Source organism: Enhydra lutris, unplaced genomic scaffold (assembly GCF_002288905.1).
Source record: "Enhydra lutris kenyoni isolate GAN:26980312 unplaced genomic scaffold, ASM228890v2 scaffoldscaffold4, whole genome shotgun sequence".
NCBI classification, from domain to species: domain Eukaryota; kingdom Metazoa; phylum Chordata; class Mammalia; order Carnivora; family Mustelidae; genus Enhydra; species Enhydra lutris.
This window is the reverse complement of record NW_019154088.1, coordinates 19866532-19890749: the sequence shown is the minus strand read 5'-3', so window position 1 is coordinate 19890749 and position 24218 is coordinate 19866532. Positions and strand designations below refer to the sequence as shown.

General features: G+C 44.7%; 1 protein-coding gene and 1 pseudogene across 1 annotated transcript in view; both read left to right on the top strand.

Moving 5' to 3' along the window:
• Positions 1–5278: 5278 nt before the first annotated feature.
• The window catches only part of LOC111139170 (BCL2 like 10), a 40723-nt gene continuing 21783 nt past the window's right edge, over positions 5279–24218 (top strand). Inside the window, exons 1-2 of the mRNA XM_022491351.1 lie at positions 5279–5752; positions 9258–9376. Coding sequence (XP_022347059.1) covers positions 5294–5752; positions 9258–9376 — 578 coding nt within the window. The 5' untranslated portion in view covers positions 5279–5293. The remainder of the gene's footprint in view (positions 5753–9257; positions 9377–24218) is intronic.
• Positions 11447–19358, top strand: LOC111159012 (annotated as a pseudogene).

The following is a 24218-nucleotide window of genomic DNA, read 5'->3' as shown; positions in this document are numbered from 1 at the left end:
CTCCAGTGTCTGGTCTTAATGATCCCTCTACACTCCTAAAAATTATTGAGCTTTTTGGTTATGTGGGTTATATCTATCAATATTTATCATATTAGAAATTAAAGCTGAGGAAAACAGTAAAACACAAGAATACAGAAGCACACATCCCACTGGTGATGCTTTACCCACATATCAGGAGCTTCTGGATAACTCCCCAGAGAGTGAGAGTCTTAAAGGACACACATATAGAGAAAGGGTGAGTATTATTACATATTTAAAATAATTTTGATCTTGGGGACCCCCCCCAAAAGGGTCTTAGGGTTGGAACTCTACTTTGAAACAGCTGATGGGCTAATGAGCCCTTCTTAAGCCCCACTGAGTGAGAATATACTAAAAACATACAGGAGCTTGGAAAAAAGGGGGATAAGGATGAGGGTCACTGAGGAGAGGGGCTGGAGGAGAGGCCCTCAGAGGAGGTTCCAAGGGGACACAGAGAGGCAGTGGGAAAGGCTAGAGACCAACTGGGGTCTTCGGACTGCTGAAAAGCTTTTCCAAGGAGGGCAGTTGGGATCCTCGGGGTAAGCCCAGCAGATAGGTTAGATTAACCAGGGTTGGAGTCAGGGCCCTATTGCTGTCTACTGGCTTCCTCTGAGCCCCGGAGAGCTGGCTGAGCAAGAATTTGTAGATCTGCATCTCCCAAATTTGCCTGCTGAGAAAACTGCTCGGGTCAACAGCAGGTTAAAAATACAGGTCCTGGGGGCACCTGGGTAGCTCAGTTGGTTAAGCGTCTGATGCTTGGTCGCAATCTTAGGGTCCTGGGATTGAGCATCACAGCAACGGGCTTCCTGCTCAGTGGGAAGTCTGCTTGTCTCCCCTTCTCTCTCTGCCCCTCCCCCAGCTTGTTCTCTCTTTCTCTCTCTTAAATCTTTTTTTTTTTTTTTTTTTTTTTTAAATAATACAGGGGCGCCTGGGTGGCTCAGTGGGTGAAAGCCTCTGCCTTTAGCTCAGGTCATGATCCCAGGGTCCTGGCATGGAGCCCCACATCGGGCTCTCAGCTCCGAGGGGCGCCTGTTTCCTCCCCTCTCTCTGCCTGCCTCTCTGCCTACTTGTGATCTCTGTCTGTCAAATAAATAAAATCTTTAAAAAAAAAAAAAAAGTTCCTAAAAATATACAGTTCCTGGAGATCTGGACTGGGCAGGACTGAGGTGGGCCAGGAACTCTGAGGAGGCAATGTGGGGGAAAGCACTCAGTTAATCTTTTTGTCCCTCTGGATCCTTTGCAAGAACATGAGGCTAAACCACTCGCCGTCTCACCTGTGATAGGAGAGAATCGGGCCACTCTTCAAGGCATACCACAGACCCATTGTTCTCTAGATGGGATGTGGCTGGAGCTAGGCTGGCCTTCGGGACTGGTCCGTCTCCATTGTGGGCTGACCCCCATTTCTGGTGACAAAAAAATGAAGTATGTTTGTGTCATTGTAGAAAGGATGCTGACCCTCTCATGAGGGGATGGGATCAGGAATGATGCTCTGTTCATGGCTCAAAAATAACTATGAAGAGCTAAAGGTAAGTATGGTGCGAGCATTTACACAAAGATTGTGACAACAGAAAACGCCCATCTTCGAACCTAAGCTTATCTAACCTATACACCACTGGTGAACACTTGGCCTTATTGTAAGCCAGGAACCACGAAGTACAGGTTAACCTATCTGTGCTCCCCAATAATAGGTGGCTTCACACCCCTCGGTCTGTAACCCAAGAAAAATGAAAACATGCCCACACAGAAACTTGAACACAAATGTGCACAGTAGCCCAAAGCGGAACATCTCAAATGTTCAACAACCAAACGGATGAACAAAGGGCAGGATATCAGGCAACGGGATATCATTTGGCAGTGAAAGGGGAATGAAGTCCTGGTTCATGCCACAACGTGGATGAACCTTGATAAAATTGTGCTGAGTGAAAAAAGCCAGACACAATGGACTACACAGTGTGTGATTCTGTTCACATGAAATAGTCGGAACAGGCAAATCCACAGAGACAGTAATTTGGTGGTTGCTTGGGGCTCAGACGGGATGAATGGGGAGGGACTGCCAATGGGTACAGGATTTCCTTTGAGGTCACAGAATTAGTGGTGATGGCTGCACATTTATCACAATAAAGCTGCTGAATCTATAGATATATGGAAAAATAGTAGGTACTCCGTAGGTATTTTCAGTATTTAAAAAAACAAAACCAAGAAACCAGATAGGTAAGGCTTACCAAAATGTTACATTTTGATTTTTGGTTAAAAGTGGGACAAGTGAGCATAGTAACCCTGGTTAGTTCATACCTATAATAAAAAGTTTCTCTGTAAAGAACTTGCCCTATGTACCAAGCACTGTGCAAAGCACCTTGCATACACCAAGTCACATAATCCTTGTAACAGCTGGATGGTGCAATTATTACCTCCATTTTTTAGGGAAATTGAAGCTAGAAGAGCTGGATAATTTGCTCATGGTTGCACAGCTCCTTAGTGGCAGAGCAAGGATTTTAACCAAATCTGACTGCAAACTGCTTCCTTGCATGGTGTGGATCAGAAATTCTGTGTAGAGGCTCATTTGTTCACTCGCTGTTTGGTTCACCTGATAATTATTAGGAGTTAGCTAATGGCCAGGCCAGAGGAATCACCACTCACCACCAAACTACTCCAAATCTAAGAAAAAACTGTGCTTGTTGCTAAAATATAACGTTATATTATATTTAATCAGGTAAAATCATGAGTCCCTGGCAAATAAAATATGACCACATAGAAAAACATTTAACTCCACAAGGAACCCATAAGATGTCAAAAAGAGTTCAAATGGGAGCTTGATGCACAGAGATTTATAATCCCTTCTGAGGAAATTCATTTGGCTCACTATTCACGAACCCCTGATGTGGCAGACCAGGCACCCACCAGTACCAATGGCCAGCTCAACCTTTGTAGGGAGAATCCCATTGTTGCCATACACTCTCCTTGCTGCCGTGGCCTCTTTGCTCGCAGACTCACAGAATCAGCACCAAGCTGGCTGGGTAAAGAAGCTCTCTGACATCCACAGAGCACAGAAGTTTGTCTGATTATTAAGAGTCTGCTCCTGATATTCACATGGAACATGAATATTTTGTCTGTACCCATTCAGAGGCATCCAGACAATAACTCTTTCCAAGATTTCCTTAGCACCAATCTTCCAGGCCTCGTCTTCTCAAGGCCCTGACCACCCAGCCAAACCATCAGCAACTGCCCAAGAACCAGTGTAGGTGGGTACTATGGCCATCTGTCCCTCCAGACATAGTGGACAGCTAAATACCTGGTTGGAATCCCTGTCCACTGGGAAGATTTTCCTTTACCAGTGTCTTCACAGTCCCCCCTGAGTGGGGCTGTGCTGCTCCCCCGTCCACTTGCATGTGGTACCACACATCATGTGGACCCATCTGTAATCCAGGCTTGAGTTTTTCTCACTCAGTCAACTGATCATAAGCAATCCCTTGGAGGCCATAGGCATGTAATGAGGGAGGAGGCAAAGCAGTAAGAATTGGTGTTGCAGGATTCTGAGCCACCTACTCATGCAATTTACTTGTACCTAATGGACCTGCCTGAGTTCAGTCTTGTATACAGAGAGATGCACAGATTGCTGCTGTGCGTGCCCAACCTTATGTCTAGGTAGGTCAGATGACATCCACACGATGAGAGCTCAAGCTACATGGTCACCTGATAGCACATGGTTAGCCATTCAGGCTCTACCAAGGTCGAGTAGCAAGTCAGAACGTGCTTTTTGAAAGGAGAATATGTGCAGAGAAGAACACAGATTTGCTTTGAAAACCTAGAGGTCTGTGCTGTAATTCTCCTATTGGCATTTGCTGGAGTGTCCATACAGGATCCCTCTTTGGCACATCACATATCATTGGATCTGGTGGAGCATAAGACCCAGGTGGTAGAGCAGCTTGTAGTACAGCCTAAATGTACTACAGAATCTTCTCTTGTTCCTCCCAATCCACCAGCCTGAGGATGGGTCAAATTCACACACTCATACATGGTGTATGTTGCCACCCAAATCCGAAAGGACCTCCCAAATGTTTTGCCGCCTCTTTCTGGTGTGAAACAAGGGGCATCAACTCCTCTTTCACCCTGAGTGGGATATTGCAACATAATCCAGACCACTGCACCCACAGAATTTTTACTGCTAATACCAATCCTGTGTCAGTCTGGGACCAATCAGGAGAAAGAAGCCATAGAGTATCATGAACAGAGAAAGGTTAATGTAAGAAATGCTAACTATAGGGGCACCTGGGTGGCTCAGTGGGTTAAGCCTCTGCCTTCAGCTCGGGCCCTGATCTCAGGGTCCTGGGATCGAGCCCCGCATCAGGCTCTCTGCTCCGTGGGGAGCCTGCTTCCCCCCCCTCTCTCTGCCTGCCGCTCTCCCTACTTGTGATCTCTCTCTCTCTCTCTCTCTGTCAAGTAAATAAAATCTATAAAAAAGAAAGAAAGAAAAAGAAATGCTAACTGTAACAGAGCCTTGGAATACTGAGGAATTTGCCAGTAAAAAATAAAGAGAATTCTAAGCAATATAGAAATGGTAGCTACTGGAAGCAGCCACTATGCTGGAGCTGGGTACTCAGCTCTTCCGGCTATAGTGATAATTAAACTCTGCGGTGGGGGGCTGTTACTTTGTTTCAGCACCAGACTGTAGGGTTCTTGAGAGCAGGGGCCACACACCTTGTTCTGCATTACATTCCAGCGCTAACAGGCTCTGAATAAATACCAGTGAATGAATGGATCCAGCCAGTACTGGCACTCCAGCAGCCTGCAGCAGTCTCCTGTTTCCTGCCGCATATGCCAGATCCCCAGGCAGGTATCTCCAGCACACACACCTGCGGCTTCCGCCCAGTCGGGAGATGATGATCCTCGCAATGGAGTCGTCAGTGGAGGGCTGTGGGTAGCCTTTGTCAACCTCTTCTTAAGAGAAGGCAAAAGTCTGGCTCAACTTCCCAGACTGTCCCCTCTGGGTTCTTAGTCCCCGGCCCCAGAGCTAAACAATAATCACCACCCCCCCCCCCCTCCAAAAAGAAGCCTCATTCAGTCTCTTATCGCCCTGTGAGCGCGTGCACACCACGGGGCCTGGCCTTTGGGGCTAAAACAGGTGCGGATGGGATTCCCATCAGAGGCTCCTCTCCCGACCCAGAAAAACAACTGCCGGGCCGAACCGGGGAGGGGTGTGGCGGCCCCTCCCTGGGCGGAGGCGCAGCCGGACCTAGAAAACCGGGTCGGGTCGGGCGGCGTGGGGAGAGGTCGGGCCATGGCGGACGCGTTGAGGGAGCGCACGGCGCAGCTGCTGACCGACTACCTGGAGTACTGTGCCCGCGGCCCTGGCACCCCCGCGCGGTCGCCGTCTACGCGCGAGGCCGCGGTGCTGCGCTCGGTGGCCGCCGACGTGCGGCAGCGTCACGAGCGCTTCTTGTCGGATTACCGCGGCTACCGCGGCAACCGCGTCGAGCTGGTGGCTCAGGTGGAGCGGGAGATACTCGCCCACCCCCAAGCACTAAGCTGGGGCCGTGTGGTGGCGCTCTTGACCTTCGCGGGAACGCTGCTGGAGCGCCCGCCGTCGGGGGCCTGCTCGAACTTGGGGCCGGACCAGGAACTGGAGCTGGGGGAGTGGGAGGCCAGCGTTCGCCAGGACTGCCGGCGCCTGGTGGACTTCCTCTGCCGTCGGCTCACAGGGCAGCACCGCGCCTGGCTGGAGGCGCACGGCGGCTGGGTGAGCGCGGGGGGACGCGGGGAGCGGGGTCGGGTGGGCAGCCGGGGGTGCGCTCGAATGGCCCGGCCGGGGGAGGAGGCTCGCGGGGTCAGCCGGGTGAGGCGTTCCTTTCAGCAAGACGAGGATTTCCAGTGTTAAGTCTGGTTTTCTCTCCCGGTGGTCAGACTGGCAGAAACCGCCCTCGCTAGACCGCTCTCTATTAACCCATTCTAAAGCAGCTGCGCACGACCCGGTTGGCACACTTTGGCCTTACCCTTGCCGGTCTTAGGGGTTTTAGGATGCGCCCACGTTAGGGCTGGACGCTTTGCTCACATAGAGATCCCCAAACTGGTAAAGTAAGCAGTGGGGTGGCCCTGGGCCAGGTGGGTTCTTTCTCCTCTGCCTGTTAAACAACGTTTGGAGAGACGGACCCCACCGCGCTACAGGGTGGAGAGCACCAGCGTAAATCCGTAACGAGTGAAAAGGCATCCCCCTGCCCAGCCCCCCACACTTCTTAGGAAGAGCGGAGGCCAGAAGTGTTGGAGAGTGTGCGCAGGCACCCAGTGGTGGTGTTGACTCAAGGTTCCTTAACTTCCAGACCTTTGCACCCAGCCCCTCACTGCGTGATAACCAGGTGCCTGGGCTTTCAGCTGTAGGTCGTTGATTTCTGCCCTGCAGCTCCTGAACCCTGTCAGTGATCAAGGGAAGCCCACCCACCCTTCAGTATGAGGAGAGCATGCCTCTTGGTTTCTTAGCTAGACTTCTGGTCTTTTCCTCCCTTCCCTGGACTTGAATCAAGGACTGCAGTGACCCAAGTTACAGAATGAATTTGGCCAAAGTATTGGAACCAGCTGTTAAGAAAAGAACTAAGGGAAGGGGGCGGCACCTGGGTGGCTCAATCGTTAGGTGTCTGCCTTAGGCTCCATTGGTGATCCCAGGGTTCTGGGATTGAATCCCACTATTGGCTCCCTACTCAGCAGGAAGCCTGCTTCTCCCTCTCTCTCTTTCCCCTTCCTTGTGTTCCCTCTCTTGCTGTCTCTCTGTCAAATAATAAATAAATAAAAATCTTTAAAAAACAAAACTAAGGAAGACAGGAAATTTAGCTCCTGTTGGCAGTTGGCATCCCCTGTTGTGAGGAAATTGGCCCGGTTTATGGAGGAGAAACTTGACCTTCTATGAACAGTTCAAGCTGTTAGCATTAACTCCTGCGTTCTTCTTGGCCTGTGTGCTGTTCTTCAATCATCCAGACCTGGGCACTCTTAAGAAAGGACCTGAGCCCTTTTTAAGGCATTTGGCCCCTAAGGGCCCTCTGTAGTTAGAGGAAATTGATTGGAAGGAGCTCATAGTTTTTATTCTCATTTTGACTCAAAAGCATTGCCTAAGGAATATTCCTTTAGCATCAAGAGGCCCAGATTCCCCCAGTTGAGTAAAGACATGGCCACACCTCTCCTAGCTACACTTAAATGCCACTATCTCAGGGCACCTTGGTGGCTCAGTGGGTTAAATGTCAGACTTGATTTTTGGCTTAGGTCCTGACCTCAGGGTTAGGAGATTGAGTCGCTCTGGCAGGTCATGGAGCCTGCTGAAGATTCTCTTTACACTCTGCACTCTTCTCTCTCTTCCCCTTCCCCTGCCTTTAAAAAAGCCACTATCCAGACTTCATTCCTTTCTTCTCCATTTTTCTGAATGGAGCCTTTTCTTTGTTTTGTTTTTAAATTTTGTTTATTTGACAGAGATCACAAGTAGACAAAGGGGCAGGTAGAGCGAGAGGAAGGGAAGCAGGCTCCCCCCTGAGCAGGGAGCCCGATGTGGGGCTCGATCCTAGGACCCTAGGATTGTGACCTGAGCCGAAGGCAGAGGCTTTAACCCACTGAGCCACCCAGGTGCCCCCTGAATGGAGCTGCTTGTATTTCTGTCTTCGGTGATCGTTTTCAACCTAGCGATTTACCAGTTTCCCAAATGGCACCTGCCCTTTGCTCAGGAAAGAATGTGATAAAGTAGTCTACGGTCCTCTTAGTTTGTTTTTTTTTTTCCTTTGAAATTTTAAAATTTTTATTAACTTAAAATTTGGTATAATTAACTTAGTGTTACTGATTTGGGGTGTACAATATAGTGATTGAAATGAGGGGCCTCTCAGTGGCTCAGTTGATTAAGCATCTGCTTTCAGCTCTGGTCATGATCCTGGTGTCTTGGGATAGACCCTTACCTCAGGCTCCCTGCCTGGCACGGAGTAGTCTGCTTCTCCCTCTGCCCCTCTCTCCTCCTATTCCCCCTCTTCCTCCTCCTCCCCGTGCCCTCCCCACCCCAGCTGGTGCTCAATCTCTGAAATAAGTAAAATTAAAAAAAAATAAGTAATAAAAATGCTTCATGGTTTTATTTTTTATTTGGCCTATCTTCCCACCCACCTCTCTTCCAGTTTTTTGTATTTATAAGCCCATTTCTATTATGTTTGTTCAGTTCTTTCATTTTTTAGATTCCACATATAAATCATGTTTTGTGTCTTTCTGACTGACTTCACTTAGCATAATGTCTTCTAGGTCCACCCATGTTGGTTCAGGTGGCAAGATCTCCATTTTTATGGCCAATATTCTATTGTATAAATACACATCTTATTTATCCATTAGCCTGTTGATGGATGCTTGAGTTGTGCCATAGTTGGGCTATTGTAAATACCACTGTAATGAGCACAGGGGTGCATATATCTTTTCAATTTAATGTTTTTGTTTTCTTCAGGTAAATACCCAGAAATGGAATTATTGGGTCATATGCCATTCCTGTTTGAATTTTTTTAAGCAACTGCCATACTGTTTTCTATAGTAGCTGCATGAGTTTACATTCCTGTAAACCATTCCCTTTTCTCCAAATCTTCAACACTTACTGTATTTTTGATACTAGACATTGACTGGTGTGAGGTGACCTCTCATTGTGGTCTAGATTTGCATTTCCCTGATGATGTGTGATGCTGAGCATCTTTTCATGGGTCCTTTGGCCATTTGTAGGTCTTCTTTGGAGAAAGGTCCATTCAGGTCTTCTGCCATTTTTTTTTTTAAAGGTTTTTATTTATTTATCAGAGACACAGCAAGAGAGGGAACACAAGCAGGGGGAGTGGGAAAAGAAGCAGTCTTCCTACTAAGCAGAGAGCCTGATGTGGGGCTCGATCCCAGAACCCTGGGATCATGACCTGAGCCGAAGGCAGATGCTTAACCTACAGAGCTACCAAGGCGCCCCTCCTCTGCCCATTTTTAATCAGATTATTTGGTGGGTGGGGGGGTTGGTGTCCTCTTAAAAACGGAGCAAATCAAAAGATGAGTATTCTTGCTGTGATAAAGTTGCGTCTCCTATGTCCTTCTTTGCCCTATGTTGGATTCCTTACAAATCCAAACTCAGTTTCCTAAGTACAGGTTGCTTCTATGCTTTAAATCCAGGAGTTTCCTTGCTGTTTAATCCCAAAGCACCAATGTATTTTATTGAGTTCAGCTGTGGGGCATTCTGAACCAGTCTAACTGCCTATCTCTCCCCCTTGCAGGATGGCTTTTGTCTCTTCTTCACACCTGTGCTGCTGTCTTCCTGGAAAAGACTGCTGGTCCAAGCTCTTCTGTCATGCTTTACGGCAGTGATCTTAATCTACTTCTGGAAAAGATTACCGTGAGTTCTGAAATTTTTAACGCATTTCTACCTGCCTAAAAACTGTGACCAGCCACCTGAATTTGAGATGTGAAAGAATAGAACAGAGTAAACCATCCTCTGAGACTGTTTTTTACCTGCCTTCATCTAAGGAGTCCTGTGGTGATAGTTCAGCGGGAGCTTTAACTCCTGGCGAGTACTCCGAGGTATTAAGACAAAGGTGAAAATGGCTCTTTGAGTGGGGAAGATGGATTCTAAAGGTTCATTGCTCTAAGAAATTGCAGTAGAAGCTACATTCTAGTAAGTAGCAAACATGGTGTTTTTTGCTACACTTGGATAAGAGTGAATGTGCATCTCTCGTCTATCCAGTTTCCTGTGCTGCTGCGGACTTATTTCTCAAGGCAGGCAGTCAGGGATGGAATGCCGAAAGCCCTCCCAAGTCCCAGTTTGACAAGGAATGTAACATTAAAAACTTTTATAAGGAATTCTTTCTAAATCCTTTGAAATCTAATTCCTAATTCTACCTTTCTAGATTTTACAAAGAACTTATTTTTTTGACTTCACTAAATTGTTAAATATCTTCAAATTTTTAATAAACTTATGTATCTTTTTTAAAAATTTGTTGGTTTTCCTTGGAATTTAATACGACTGTTCTTAGGAGTAACTTGAATTGATGAAAATTTCCTTTTTTACTTGTTTAAAAACAACACATACTATTCTTGATTTTAAACAATCAGTACACAAACTCATAAAAAGTCCTTTACTTCTACCTTCCATTTTGCAGTCAACCCATCACTGGCAAGGTGATAGAGAGGAAAACATTATACTCTAAGGCTCTCCACCTGAGGCCTGGGAATTTAGCAGACAGGTTAACAGCTGAAAAATATACAGATCTTGATGTTTTTACAGGAGACTATAGAAGATTGGAAACTTCAAAGAAATGTATAGATTCAGGGTTTATATACCATTTTAACAAAAAGTGATAAGTTGTAGAGTAGACAAAGTAGAGGGGTGAGACTGGTAGGGATAGTATATTCTGCCGAAAGGGACTGGGAAATAGATGGGGCAATCTAATGGAAAGTGAAGGTTATTTTAGTCCAGTTTGTTTGTATTGTTTTCTTGGTGTTGATTTCCATCTCCAGTGATAATTGTGCTCTCCTTACTGGAATAAGAGGGCACCTTTCTTGAGGCACCTGGCTGGGTCAGTTGGTGGAAAGTGTGACTCTTAATCTTGGGCTTGTGAGTTCGAACCCCATGCTAGGGATGGAGATTACTTTTAAATCTCTTTAAAAAGGGCAGGGGACTGCTTATACCAGCAAAATCCATAATAGCCAAAATATGGAAAGAGCCCAGATGTCAATTGACAGATGAATGAAGATGTGGTATATATACATGATGGAATACTACTTGGCTATCAAAAAGCATGAAATCTTGACATTTGCGATGAGGTGGATGGAACTAGAGAGTATTACACTAAGTGAAGTAAGTCAGGGAAAGACAAATATATGACTTAACTTATAATGTGGAATTCAAGAAGCAAAACAGATGACCCTGGGGGAAGGAAAAGTAAATGAAAATTTGAGAGGGAGGCAAACCATAAGAGACTCTTAATTATAGGAAACAAAATGGGCGTTGTTGGAAGGGAGGTGAGTGGGGACATTAGGAGGACACTGATAGAATGAGCACTGGGTGTTATATGCAACTGATGAATCAATGAAATACACCTCTGAAAATAAAAAGTGGAGGTGCCTGGGTGGCTGAGTCAGTTAAGCACCCGACTCTTGTTTCCGCTCAGGTTGTCCTCCCCAGGTTGTGAGATCAAGTCATACATTGGGCTCTGTGTTGGGTGTGGAGTCCATGTAAGATTTCTTTCCCGATCTCCTCCTGTGCCCCACCCCCACATGTGTTCCCATAACAAAACAAAACCAAAAAACCCTTTATCATAGGAAATTCATGCCCTGCTTTTAGGCAGAAAAGTGGAGGGCAAAGAGCCTTTCTTGTATGTGCTATTTCTCAGTTGCCTTAAGCTCAAAATAATATGCCACAGTTCCATATTTTGGAGTGACCTGTTCGAATCCACCTCAATGGTGAATGGTGTATGCCATTACTCTTCAGCCAGCTGGAATCCATACCCATCTGTCTTTTCTGAGCCCACCCAGACCCTCCAGGCTTCCCACAGCCAAGCAGTGGTGCTCTTTGAGTGGGTGCCCCCAGGGCTGCCAGCAGCCCCTAGAAAAGCACTGATGAGAATCACAATAAGCCACCCCAAAGCTACTTGAGCAATCTCTCCATGGTCAAGCTGTTGCTGATGCTATTAGAACAAGCCTGGGACCAAAAGGGTAAAAATAAGTGAAGATGGGGAAGGATGTGACCATTATAAATGATGGTACCACCATTCTGAAGCAAATGCACGCATTATGTCCTGTAGCCGGAATGCTGGCGGAGCTGTCCAGATAAAGAAGCAGGAGGTGGTACCACACTGGTGATCGTCGTTGCTGGTTCTCTTAGATTGGTGTGTGAAGCTTTTTCAGAAAGGGGTTCATCCAACTATTTCCAAGTCATTCCAGAAGGATTTGGAAAAGGGTATTGAAGTCTTAACTTGTCTTGACCCATGGTATTGAATGACAGAGAAACTGCTCAGTAATGCAGCCATTCATTGAACTCAAAGTCTTCGTGTTCAAGTCTGCTTTATCCAGTAAGTGGAAATGGAGTGAGGGAAGTGACGGACCCCACCAGGGCTGTTGGTGTAGATCTTAAAGATAACAAAGTAATTCAGAAACCTCAAGGGCATTATGCCAAGTGAAGAAAGTCAGATGGAGAAAGACAAATACTGATGATGTTTTTCCTGAGTGGAATCGAAAAAGAGTAAAGAATTTATTTTTTTTATTTTTATTTATTTATTTTTTAAGATTTTATTTATTCATTTGACAGACAGAGATCACAAGTAGGCAGAGAGGCAGGCAGAGAAAAAGGGAGACGCAGGCTCCCTACTGAGCAGAGAGCCCGATGTGGGGCTCGATCCCAGGACTCGGATCATGACCCGAGCCGAAGGCAGAGGCTTAATCCACTGAGCCACCCAGGCGCCCCTAAACTAAAGAATTTAAAAACCAACCTCATTGGTAGATTGGTATTTGCCAGGGTCAGGGAATGGGTGAATGCTTTTTTTTGTTGTTCTACTTTTATTACTTTTGGGGGAATAAAGCGATAGAAGTGTATTGAGTGAAGATACAGAAAAGAAGCTCTCAAGAGTGAGAGGGGTCCCAATAGGTTGCCAACGAGGGCCTTTAGGGTTGGTCTCTTCCAGAAAGTGAACCAGGGACCTGAAATCTCTTTAACATTTCTACCGATACCGCCACTGAGCAAGGACTAGTGATAACACCTTCGATGGCTTACTTCCTTTTGGGGTCTGGTTATTCTGTGTTGGTCACAGGTTTATCGTAAAAGGCGCCCCCCCCCCCCCCCCCCCCCCGCAGGGCTGGGGGGGCACTTCATTCCCTTATCTCTGGTTTTCCCGTGCCTCCACATTTTTAGAATTTGTCAGCCTGATCCCGTGGCTCCCTGTCTCTCCCTACCTAGCCCCACCTGGCCCTTCCTCATTCCTCCCACTTGGATATAGTAACCCTAACTGCCCTTAGAGAATAGTGGGATGATGACCGCTCTGGCTGCTCCCTGCTGAAATGGGGCGTCCGGCCGTGGCTGTTAGACTCTACCCAGGGGCTGGTCCAGGGGCTTGTGGTATGGCTCCAGTGAGTCCCGATGAGCCACAAACGGTACACGCATCAGCACATGCAAAAGGATGAACATAAAACAAGTATTAGGCGGGTGCCTGCGTGGCTCAGTGGGTTCAGCCTCTGCCTTCGGCTCAGGTCGTGATCTCAGGGTCCTGGGATCAAGCCCCATGTTGGACTCTGCTCAGTGGGGAGCCTATATCCCCCTCCCTCTCTGTCTGCTTCTCTGTGTGCTTGTGACCTACCTCTCTGTCAAATAAAATCTTAAAAAAAAAAAAAGTATTAGGTCCCAAATTACGATCCCATCCCTTAGCTAAGATCCCCAATTACCAGTTTTGTCAAATGGATCAGTGGATATCTCCATCTTATTTAATGGATCACAAAGGTCCCCTATTAATTGGGACACCTGGGAGGAGTTAACTGTAATGTTAAAACAACACATGTGAGGAAATTTTTCACACCCCAAAAGGTGTAGCAGTAGTAGACAGTCTCAAGAATTCCTTCTCTGACCTCATTTAATTTTTGGCAGAGTGCATCTGGTGCCTGGGAAGTAGCATTTAGAGTCCTGAGCGGCGTACTGTGTTGCCTGTTTCATATTGCAGTCCTAACGGAAGTCCTGGAAGTCCCATAGTGAGCTTTGAGGTTCTTTTCACCAGAAAGGCTGTTGGATGCTTGGTTAAAGCCTTTGTTTGCAATTAGAGGTCAGTCAAGGTGGCTTCTAGGATAAATGACTATCAGCTGAAATCAAGAAGCTCTTGCTGTTAGTTTGGGAAGTTTTTACTTAGTTTTGACCTTAAAGATAGTGAATACCGGGGCACCTGGGTTGCTCAGTGGGTAAGGCTGCCTTCTGCTTGGGTCATGATCCCAGGGTCCTGGAATCGAGCCCTGCATCGGGCTCTCTGCTCAGCAGGGAGCCTGCTTCCCCCCTCTCTCTGCCTGCCTCTCTGCCTACTATGTGATCTCTGTCTGTCAATTAAATAAATAAAATCTTAAAAAAAAAAACTTATTTAAAAAAAAAAGACAGTGAATACCAGTATTTGTCCTAAAAGTCCTTTTTATGAACCCCATTGAAGATAAACTCATTTCACAAAAGAATAAAGAAGTTATAAAAGACAAAAACTCAGAAATGGACATTGTTAATGATATGAGGTTCATTATGATACAACTGACAAATTATTTCTGGGTCACATAAACACTTCACAACGGCCAGAACATCGAGTGATGACCCTTAAACCAGAATGTAACTTGACAAACAAGCCTGATGAGTCAACAAGACTTTGTTCACGGTTTAAGTCTTGGAGAAGTTTGTTAAAACCTTGGAAAGTTTTAAAGCACTTAGCTAAATAGGATTAAGGATCTCAAAGACCTGATAAAGGCAAAACCTAGAAACTAGTTTTTCTGGGCAGGCAAAGAGAAAATAGCTGTTTACATTTTATCAAGAGCAATTCAAGAAAACTTTTGTCTTTTTAACAATCTTCTGCCAGTGTACTTATAAAATCCCTTCATTGTAATCTTAGTCTATCCTGACCACACCTAAAATTCCTTTTCAAAGATTTCCCTTCACTAACCAACAACTTTCTTTTGCATTGAGATTTTGTCCCACGCCATTTCTCTGCAAACAACCGGTCTCTTCTAGGACAAAATTGTTTTCTTTTATACTTCAACAAAAAGGTATTCCCATTCCTTTGTCTTTCATACACATCTTCTTTTCTACAGAGTTGCCTAATTTTACACTCTTAGAAATCTTAGTTTCCAGTGAAGACTAATCCATTGTGAATTGTCACACCAGAATTCCTGAAATGGCAGTTATGAACTGGTTGAGCACAAAATACGTTTACCAGCAGTTTAAAATATCCTTAGTTTCTTTGCAATAAGTAGTCAGAAGCACAAACCTACATCAGGAATCAATGATTGAGCACCTTTTCCTGTTTGGGAAAGACCTAGATGTCCAGTGAATTTAATCCCAAAGACTTTGAAAGCTCTTTTAACGTTTTCTATGAAAACTTGGATGAGACATACAATTAACCATCGTTTCAGCCATCTTTTTGCTGACAAATTGCAACAGAGATAATATGAGCTTATTTGACCTTCAGCAAACCTTGACAGTATACAAGCTTTACATTTAATGGTGATAACTTTAAAGACCTATAGTTTAAATTTAGTTTAAATACCAAGTTATGTTCCACCCAGGTCCACTTATTTATTTTTTTAAAGGAGACGTAGTTGCTTTTTTTCTTTTTTTTCTTTTTTTAAGATTTTATTTATTTGGACAGAGATCACAAGTAGGCAGAGAGGCAGGCTCCTTGCTGAGCAGAGAACCCAATGCAGGGCTGGATCCCAGGACCCTGGGATCATGACCGAGCTGAAGACAGCGGCTTTAACCCACTGAGCCACCCAGGTGCCCGTGGGCTCACTTTTAAAAGTCCATTTGTTCCCCATTGTCAGTGTTCACCTGAGATACAGGTGGGGAGATCTGTAGTGAGCAGTGTCTACGACTGTACCCAAGGTGCAGAAACAGGAGGGGGTGGGGCAGAAAGACAGGCAAAGTTCTGCCAGAAGACCCAGAAAAGGGTTCCCAGTTATAAAGCTCATCCGCTTGGACAGATGAGTAGTTTTTCCACCAACAGGCGGGTTTAGGCAGTCCGTGTCAGGCTGAAGAAGACAGGAAATTTCCCTGAAACAAAGGAGTTTCAGCAGCTACTTGGGAATATTCTTTAAACTCCTCGTCCTGAGAGAGACTAACCATGGTTGGCTCCACTTAGAGCCATTAACCTAGGAAATGAATGAGGGAGAAGCCCCCACATCTTTTAGGAACAGTGAGAGGGAGAGGTAGGGAGAGTCTGCATCCCCTTGCTAGGGATGGCCTGTGTTTCCTCCAGCAATCTAGGTTTATTTGGAGGAGGAGGTATATTTAGACAATTACCCAATATGTCAGGAGGGAGTTTACTAGCCACCATGTTTGGGTAAATGCCTTCTGCTAGAGGTCTTTTTGTCAGGGCCCTGAAAGCCTGGATGGATCTAGGGTACCTCAATCTATTTGCTGGGTTCCCTGTAGGAGACCTGATCCCACTATGGCCATGTAGTGTGTGTTAGAGCTCAGTCCTTTCCCACATTTGCAATCCAAATTGTTTGCAGTGGGTTAAAAGGCACCCCAAGGGGGCATCCTTAGGAACTGAAGAGACCATGTCTTATGGGAAGGTCATGCCTTATTTTACCTTGCCTTGAAGAACCTGCTGAGTTTAACCCATGGAAAACACTAGAAAAGTTTTGCAAGGGGAATTACCCAGTTTTTTGTTTTGTTTTGTTCAGATTTTGTTTATTTGACAGAGAGGGTACACAAGCAGGACGAGTGGGAGAGGAGAAGCAGACTTCCCACCAGCCAGGGAGCCTGATGCAGGACTGGATCCCAGGACCCTATGATCATGACCTGAGCCAAAGGCGGTTGCTTAATGACTGAGCCACCTAGGCACCCTGGGAATTACCCAGTTTTGCAGTACCCAATCCAGGAGTCCCCACAGAGAATGGTTTCCCATCTTGACGTCCCAGTAAGAGTTCTCCGTGCCTGTTAAAGAGAAGTGATGTGCCGTCCCTACATAGCAGCACTCCCCTGGGAACCAAGGCGTCCCATGGTTTCCTACCCAAGCTGAGAGAGTGGTCTAACATCTTGGGTTGAGGAGGTATCAGGCTGGCAGGAGTAGCCACTCTTACCCATCCATCACGGGATCTTCTTTTCTTCTCTGGACTCCCCCCACCCCCCAAAATCTGCCCTAATCATAAAGGCTTAGCAAGGTTAACAGTTTAAACTTCGAGTCAGTTATGTTCCCTTCCCTTCCCCTGGGTGCTTTTTCTGTCCATATACCTGAGGTCCCATTTGTAAGCATGGCCCTATTGAGGGGTGCAGACCCCGAGATTTAGAATCATCATAGTTTCATATTTCTGTTGTTGGAATAAGAAAGCCTCAACTATATGACCCATTAAAGTCCCAGCCACTAATGCAACCAATAAGGAATTGGCTGGGGGGGCGGTCTGTAATTCCCTCTTCAATGCCCAAGGTATTCCAGTAAATGCTCAGGAAACATTGGGCTTCCTCTAACTTGTCATATACAGAGAGAGCTCTAATCCTGCTTGCCTTGCCAGTAACTTGGGTTTGGATCCCTGGCTGTGATTAAACCTAAACTGTACCTAAGAGAAAAACACCTTACCAAGCAACAAAAAATAAGGAAAAGATTTTCCTCCTGAACTAAGTTCTCATGAAAAGACCTTTTTAAATGAAAAACAAAACAAAACTTATATCTCCATAGGCAACATCCTTCCCCAGCATGACAAAGTCAGCAGGACTACTGAACCCATAAAATCCCCAGGTTCTTGGAGAAGGCATTGAGAAGGCTAAGGGCAACCCTGAACTGAGTCCCTGGTCAGAAGGCCCTACTGATTATCAGAGATTGGAAGGACCTGAGGCAAAAAGTCCCTGAGGCAGGAGAAAGTCATTTAAGACCAGCCAGTGAACAGAAAGCATAACTGGGTAGGGTTAGGCCAACATTCCCTTCCTTTGAGGAAGGAGGGTTGACCAAACCTTTCCCCAAAGACTATTACCTGAGACTTAAGACTGCGCCTGGGCAGTTCCACCTTTAACTGGCCGCAGGTGCACTGTTTTGCTGTTTATGAGAAAAGGTCAGCTAAGGGAAGAGGCATCTCCCAGGAAAGAAAAGAAAAAAGTCCGCTTTTTACTCACCCTTCAGTGGAAGTGATCCCAGGTCTTGGCACCAAAATGATGTGAGGGAGAGAGGTTTTTGTCTCACAGAGTCAGAGTGAATCTCGGTGGACAGCAGACAGTGAGTAAAGCAATAGAAGTTTATTAATTGAAGATAACGGAAAAAGCTCTCAAGAGTGAGAGCGGTTCCAACAGGGTTGCCCAACTTTATTTTTAAATGTTTGTTGTTGTTGTTTAAGATTTATTGGGTGAGAGCAGGGTGGAAAGGGGCAGAGGGAGAATCTCAAGCAGACTATCTGCCCAGCATGGAGCCCAACCCGGGGCTCAATCCCATGATCCTGAAGTCATGACTGGAGCTGAAACCAAGAGTCGGATGATCAACTGAGCACCTAGGAACCCCAAGTATGTATGTATGTAAATTCGTGGCTCAAACTCAGGACCCCAAGATCAAGAGTCTCATGTTCTGAGTCAGCCAGGCTCCCCTGTTTTGTTCTAGTTTGAATAAATATATATATCTTTAGTTACCACATATGTATAGTTTATATATAAACTCTATGTAGCTTATATATAACAAAACTGGGTGGTACAGATGATGACTACATGTTGGTAGAAGGGCTGGTTCTCACCCAAAAGATGACCTAATCAGAGCTGAAAAGGCTAATAAGATGGGCATAGGCAGTTTTCCTTATCTGCTCCTAAAACAGATAGGGATAATCACATAGTCGTTTCCGATGCCCAGATGGGCCCAGTGCTAAGGAAGAAGAGAGCCTGTGTTCTAAATTTAGTGAGGCAGATTTTTAAAACCAGATACAGTGTTCTCATACAGAAGTCTATTCTTAAGACATGCTCTTAGAGATCTTGCATTACATTTCCTGAACAAAATGAAGATCATGGTGGCTAGGAATACTGGAAGAGAAGACCTCAAAGTCCTCTGTAAGACAGCGGAACCAGGCCAGTTGCTCATGGTAACCAGTTCACTGGTGACAAGCTGAGGGGGCCGGTTTAAATGGTTCTGGCAAATTGCTTAAGATCACTGGGAAAAAATTAACAGTTGTGCATGGTTCTGACAAAATGGTGATTGAAGAAGCAGAGTGTTCCATTCATGAAGCCACATGTGCTACTCGCTGCTGAGTGAAGCAGGAGCTCTTCTTGTAGGAGGCGGTGCTCCGGAAATAAACTTGGCCCTATGGTTAACTGAATATTCACGAACATTGAGTGGTCTGGAATTCCACTGTGTTCTAAAGCAGATGTAATGGAAGTGGTTCAGGTACACTAGCTGAAACTGCTGGCTTGAATCCCATTTTTGTAGTAACAGAACTAACAAACTGACATGCCCAAGGAGAAAACCTATAGGCATTAATATCCGAATTAATAATAATTAATAATAGTAAAATGATACTTCCAGTTATTTTGGAAGAACAGGTCGTCCAGCCTTTTTGATTTCAGTCAGTGCACTTATTCTAGCAACTGAAACTGGAACATTGTACAGATTGATGATGCGGTAAACAGTAATCTGGCTTACACACTGGCACCGACACGGCCCTGGATGGTGTGGCTGAAGTAGAAGACTGCCTTGATGTTCCTTATTCAGGAGGTTATTTCCTCTTTGAACTCCAGGGCTTGGTCTTCCATTTGGCACTTGATTAAAACAGTATTTGCACCCTTTATTTTATTTATTTATTTATTTATTTTTGTATTTGCAACCTTTAATGAAAATACTAATACTTGGTTTCAAAAAATAGTATGGCATCCCTTCAGGCATTTCAGGCCTTTATAAAAACTGGACATGCTCTTCTGATTAGTCTTTTCTTTCTTTCTTTCTTCCTTTCTTTTTTTTGAGAGAGAGAGAGAGAGAGAGGAATAGGAGGAAAAGGTAGAGGGGAAGGGGGACAAAGAGAGGAGAGGAGAGTGTGTGAGCGGTGGGCGAAGGGGTGTGGGCCAGAGGAGAGGGAGAGAGAGAATCCTGAGCAGCTTCTACACCCAGCAACAATGAAAGGTTACATCAACTTCTGCAGTAAGGCAGAATGCACCAAGATGGAACAGCAAGGCAGCCCTGTATTTTCTGAAGAGAAAGGACTCAGAAGGCTAGTCAAGGGACATCTGGGTGGCTCAGTCAATTAGGCATCCAACTCTTGATTTCTGGTGGGGTCCTGGTTTGGGCATCCTGGGATCAAGCTGATGTGACCTTTCATTGCTCTGTATTTTAGCATGTTTCTTCTCTTAAGGACTATGAGGAAAAAACATCTCACGATTCTTTTTTTTTTGGGGGGGGGGTGTTCATAGTCTTTTTATTCCCATAGTCATGTGTGACTATATCTGTAGGAGAAAATCCTAGAAAGAGTTTCTGAATCAGATAACAGTATTAACACTTGGCTGCTACCAAATTATTATTCAAAATTGAATCTACCAATCCAAATTTATACAGGGTAGGGAGTGCTTAGCTCTTCACAGTCTTGTCAGTATTAAATCATCCTAAATTTTTCTCTTTATGGCTTTTGGAGTTTGGGTCTTTTTGGGGGAAGTCATCCTTGTCCCAAGATTATAAAGAAAATCTTCTGTGTTCTGGGTCATTGATCCAGTCTGTAATTCTTTTAATTTTTAATTTTTTTTTGAAGATTTTATTTATTTTTCAGAGAGAGAGAAAGCACACAAGTAGGCAGAGAGGCAGGCAGAGGCGGAGAGAGAGGCGGAGAGAGAGGCAAGCTCCCCACCGAGCAAGGAGCCCTATGTGGGACTCGATCCTAGGACCCCGGGATCATGACCTGAGCCTAAGGCAGCGGCTTAACCCACTGAGCCACCCAGGCATCCCCAGTCTGTAATTCTTTTAGTATGAAGTAGGATTCACTTCTTCTAAGAGTTGGGGAGATATTTCAGCATTGCAGATAGTCCATTTTCCCCTACCAATTTGAAAGTATTCTGTTTTGTTGACTTGCCTTTTCCTCTGCTAATGGGACTCTGTCTGAATTACTCATATATATTATTATTAATGTATATTAATCATATATATTATTAATATATATATGCCTGAGTAGGGGCACCTGGGTGGCTCAGTGGGTTAAAGCCTCTGCCTTCGGCTCAGGTCATGATCCCAGGGTCCTGGGATGGAGCCCCGCATTGGGCTCTCTGCTCAGCAGGGAGCCTGCTTCCTTCTCTCTCTCTCTCTCTCTACCTGCCTCTCCACCTACTTGTGATCTCTGTCAAATAAATAAAAAAAAAAAATCTTAAAAAAAAATGTATGCCTGAATATTTAGTGGTCTAAATCTAGTCTCCCCAATGCTGTTCTTTAAAAAGAAAAAATAAATCCTTGGCTATTTTTGTGAATTCTTTAAGGTGAATTCTGAAAAACAATTTATAAAGAATCCATTAAGATGTTGCTTTTTAGGATTTTTTATTAGAATGGGATTGATCATAGATCAATTTGGGAATAAGTAGTATCTTTACAATATTGTAAAGAACATGTCTAAGAACATGAATTCTTTCATGTTTTTTAGGTTTCTTATGCTTTCCTTTGTATAGATCCTATGTTCTTACGTGTATTCCAACACTTTGAGTTCTACTGCTATTGGGAATGGAATCTAGAGAGGATATTTTGTCTTTCCCATTTCCCCGGATACCCATAGGTTTCTTAGGGGAAACTACCCCTCCTTTGTTGTTAGACCATGTAGTTCTGGTGGTATTGACTCCTCCCCATTTGACCTTACCACAAGTTGAGGAAAATGACCCAGACCTGACCTAACAGAGTCCATTCCCCGGTGAAGTAAGTTAGCAGGACTCAATTTTAGGATTTCTGTGGATATTATCAGATGAGACTCTTTCTCAGCTGGGGTGTCCAATTCATGGAGAGAGTCTTCCTGGAAGAGAAAACCTCACAGAAGGATGGAGGTCAGAGATTTGGGGTAGGATGGAATGTTGAGAAACATTGCTGGTGTCTCACAATGTGACTGTGACTCCATACATTCCCTTTTCTGCTTAAACTGACTTAGGTTTTTCAGTACAACTCAATTTCATCCCTGAATCAAAGGATCAGTTTTTCCCTGTTATATTTATTATTTGGTTATGGCTATCCTGAGGAGAAATTTAATATATATTGATATATAGTATCTGACTAATAGATTATAAATTCTGACTATCTTGAACACTCACTAGTTCTGACTAATGTTCCTTTTGTAATATTTCTCTCACTTTTTTTTTAAGATTTCTTATTTATTTATTTATTTATTTGACAGAGGGAGATCACAAGCAAGCAGAGACACAGGCAGAAAGTGGGAAGCAGGCTCCCCCCTGAGCAGAGAGCTCGATGCGGGGCTCAATCTCAGGACCTTGAGATCATGACCTGAGCCGAAGGCAGAAGCTTAACCCACTGAGCCACCCAGGCACCCCTCTCACTTTCTTTTCTTGGCCAATTGTATAGGTAGTGAATGGGTGTGATACTTTCCATGTACTGGAAAACTCCTTGGTTTCGGTTGATGGCCTTCTTTTCTTCCAGCACTTTCTTTTTTCCACTAGCATTTTAGGAGGCTGGAGTGGCGTCATTGCTCAAACTGTAATTTAACCTTAGGGCCTGTCAATTTCTTGGAGTAAATCAAGGACTAGATACATCTGTTAATCATCTGTGGTAAGAAACAATATCCTAAAGGTGAGCGTCACTGACAGTGCTAGTGACAAGGTGTTCCCGTTTGGGGGAGTGTTCTTGACTCTAGCCATAAGACCAAGACAGTCTCCTTGTTTTTAGCTTGTGGATGGTTGTTCCGTAAACTAGCCAGGACTCCTAAGAGGACGATGATTGCAGGATGTGCTACTGATGAATGGGACAGTTCAAGGCACTCTTGGGATGCTGGGTTGAAGTGCCTTTCCAAGTGAGAATCTTACCCATCAGCCTGTACAAGAGTGGGTCCCTCGAACTTTTGCCTGATCTGTTGTCTGCTTGGAAGAGTAGTGTATTTGTTAGTATCTTCTCTCAGGTTTCCCCTGCATTTTTAGAATCTAGATGGGCACTTAGGGTAAATGTTGTTTGCTTCAAACCCAGTTTTATTCCAGTTGTACCTTCCCTGTAAATTTGAATTCTTTTAGGACCCTATTCACCCCCATCATCCTCCCACCTGGTTTTTCTAACTCATACAGCAATTACTTCCAGGGTGTAATCTTTGTATTTTTTTTCTTTCTTGAGTTTCTTTAGTTTTTTTTTCCCTCAATCATTATTTTATTAATGCCAGCATAATTAACCTCCAGTGTTAGTTTCAGAAGTACCACATAGGGGTTCAACGGTTGTATACATAACTCAGTGCTCCTCATGGTTGAGTGTATTCTTTTTTTTTTTTTTTTAAGATTTTGTTTATTTATTTGACAGAGATCACAAGTACGCAGAGACAGAGAGAGGGGGAAGCAGGTTCCCAGCTGGGCAGAGAGCCCGATGCGGGGCTCAGTCCCAGGATCCTGGGATCATGACCTGAGCTGAAGGCAGAGGCTTTAACCCACTGAGCCACCCAGGCGCCCCGGTTGAGTGTATTCTTAATATAGGCCATCACCTATTTCACCCATTTCTCCCACTCACCTTCCCTTCCGGTAACATCAGTTTGTTCTCTGTATTTAACAGTCTGGTTTTTTGCCTCTTTTTTTTTTATTTGTTCATTTGTTGTGTTTCTTAAATTCCATATGAGTGAAATCATGTGGTGTTTGTTTTTCTGACGGACTTATTGCCCTTAGCATTATACTTTCTAGATCCATCCCTGTCATTGCAGATGGAAAATTTTAATTCTTTTTTATGGCTGAGTAATAGTCTGTTGTGTGTATGTATGTGCATATATGAATATGAATGAATAAAGAAGATGTGGTATATATTGATGAACACTTGGGTGGCTTCCATATCTTGAGTTTTGCAACTAGACATAGGGGTGCATGTATCTTTATTGTTTTTGTATTCTTTGGGAAAATACCCAATAGTGGAATTATTAGAGCATATGGAAGTTCTGTATTTAATTTTTGGGGGAGAATTCCATACTGTCTTCCACAGTGGCTGAACCAGTTTACATTCCCACCAACAGTGAAAGAGGGTTTCTTTTTCTCCACATCCTCACCAACACTGATGTTTCTTGTTTTTTGTTTTTGTTAGGATTTATTTATTTGAGGAGTGCCTAGGTGGCTCAGTGGGTTAAGCCTCTACCTTTGGCTCAGGTCATGATCTCAGAGTCCTGGGATCAAACCCACATTGGGCTCTCTGCTCAGCAGGGAGCCTGCTTCCCTTCCTCACTCTCTGCCTGCCTTTCTGCCTACTTGTGATCTCTGTCAAATAAATAAATAAAATCTTTTTTTAAAAATTTATTTATTTGAGGGGCGCCTGGGTGGCTCAGTGGGTTAGGCCGCTGCCTTCGGCTCGGGTCATGGTCTCAGAGTCCTGGGATCGAGCCCCGCATCGGGCTCTCTGCTC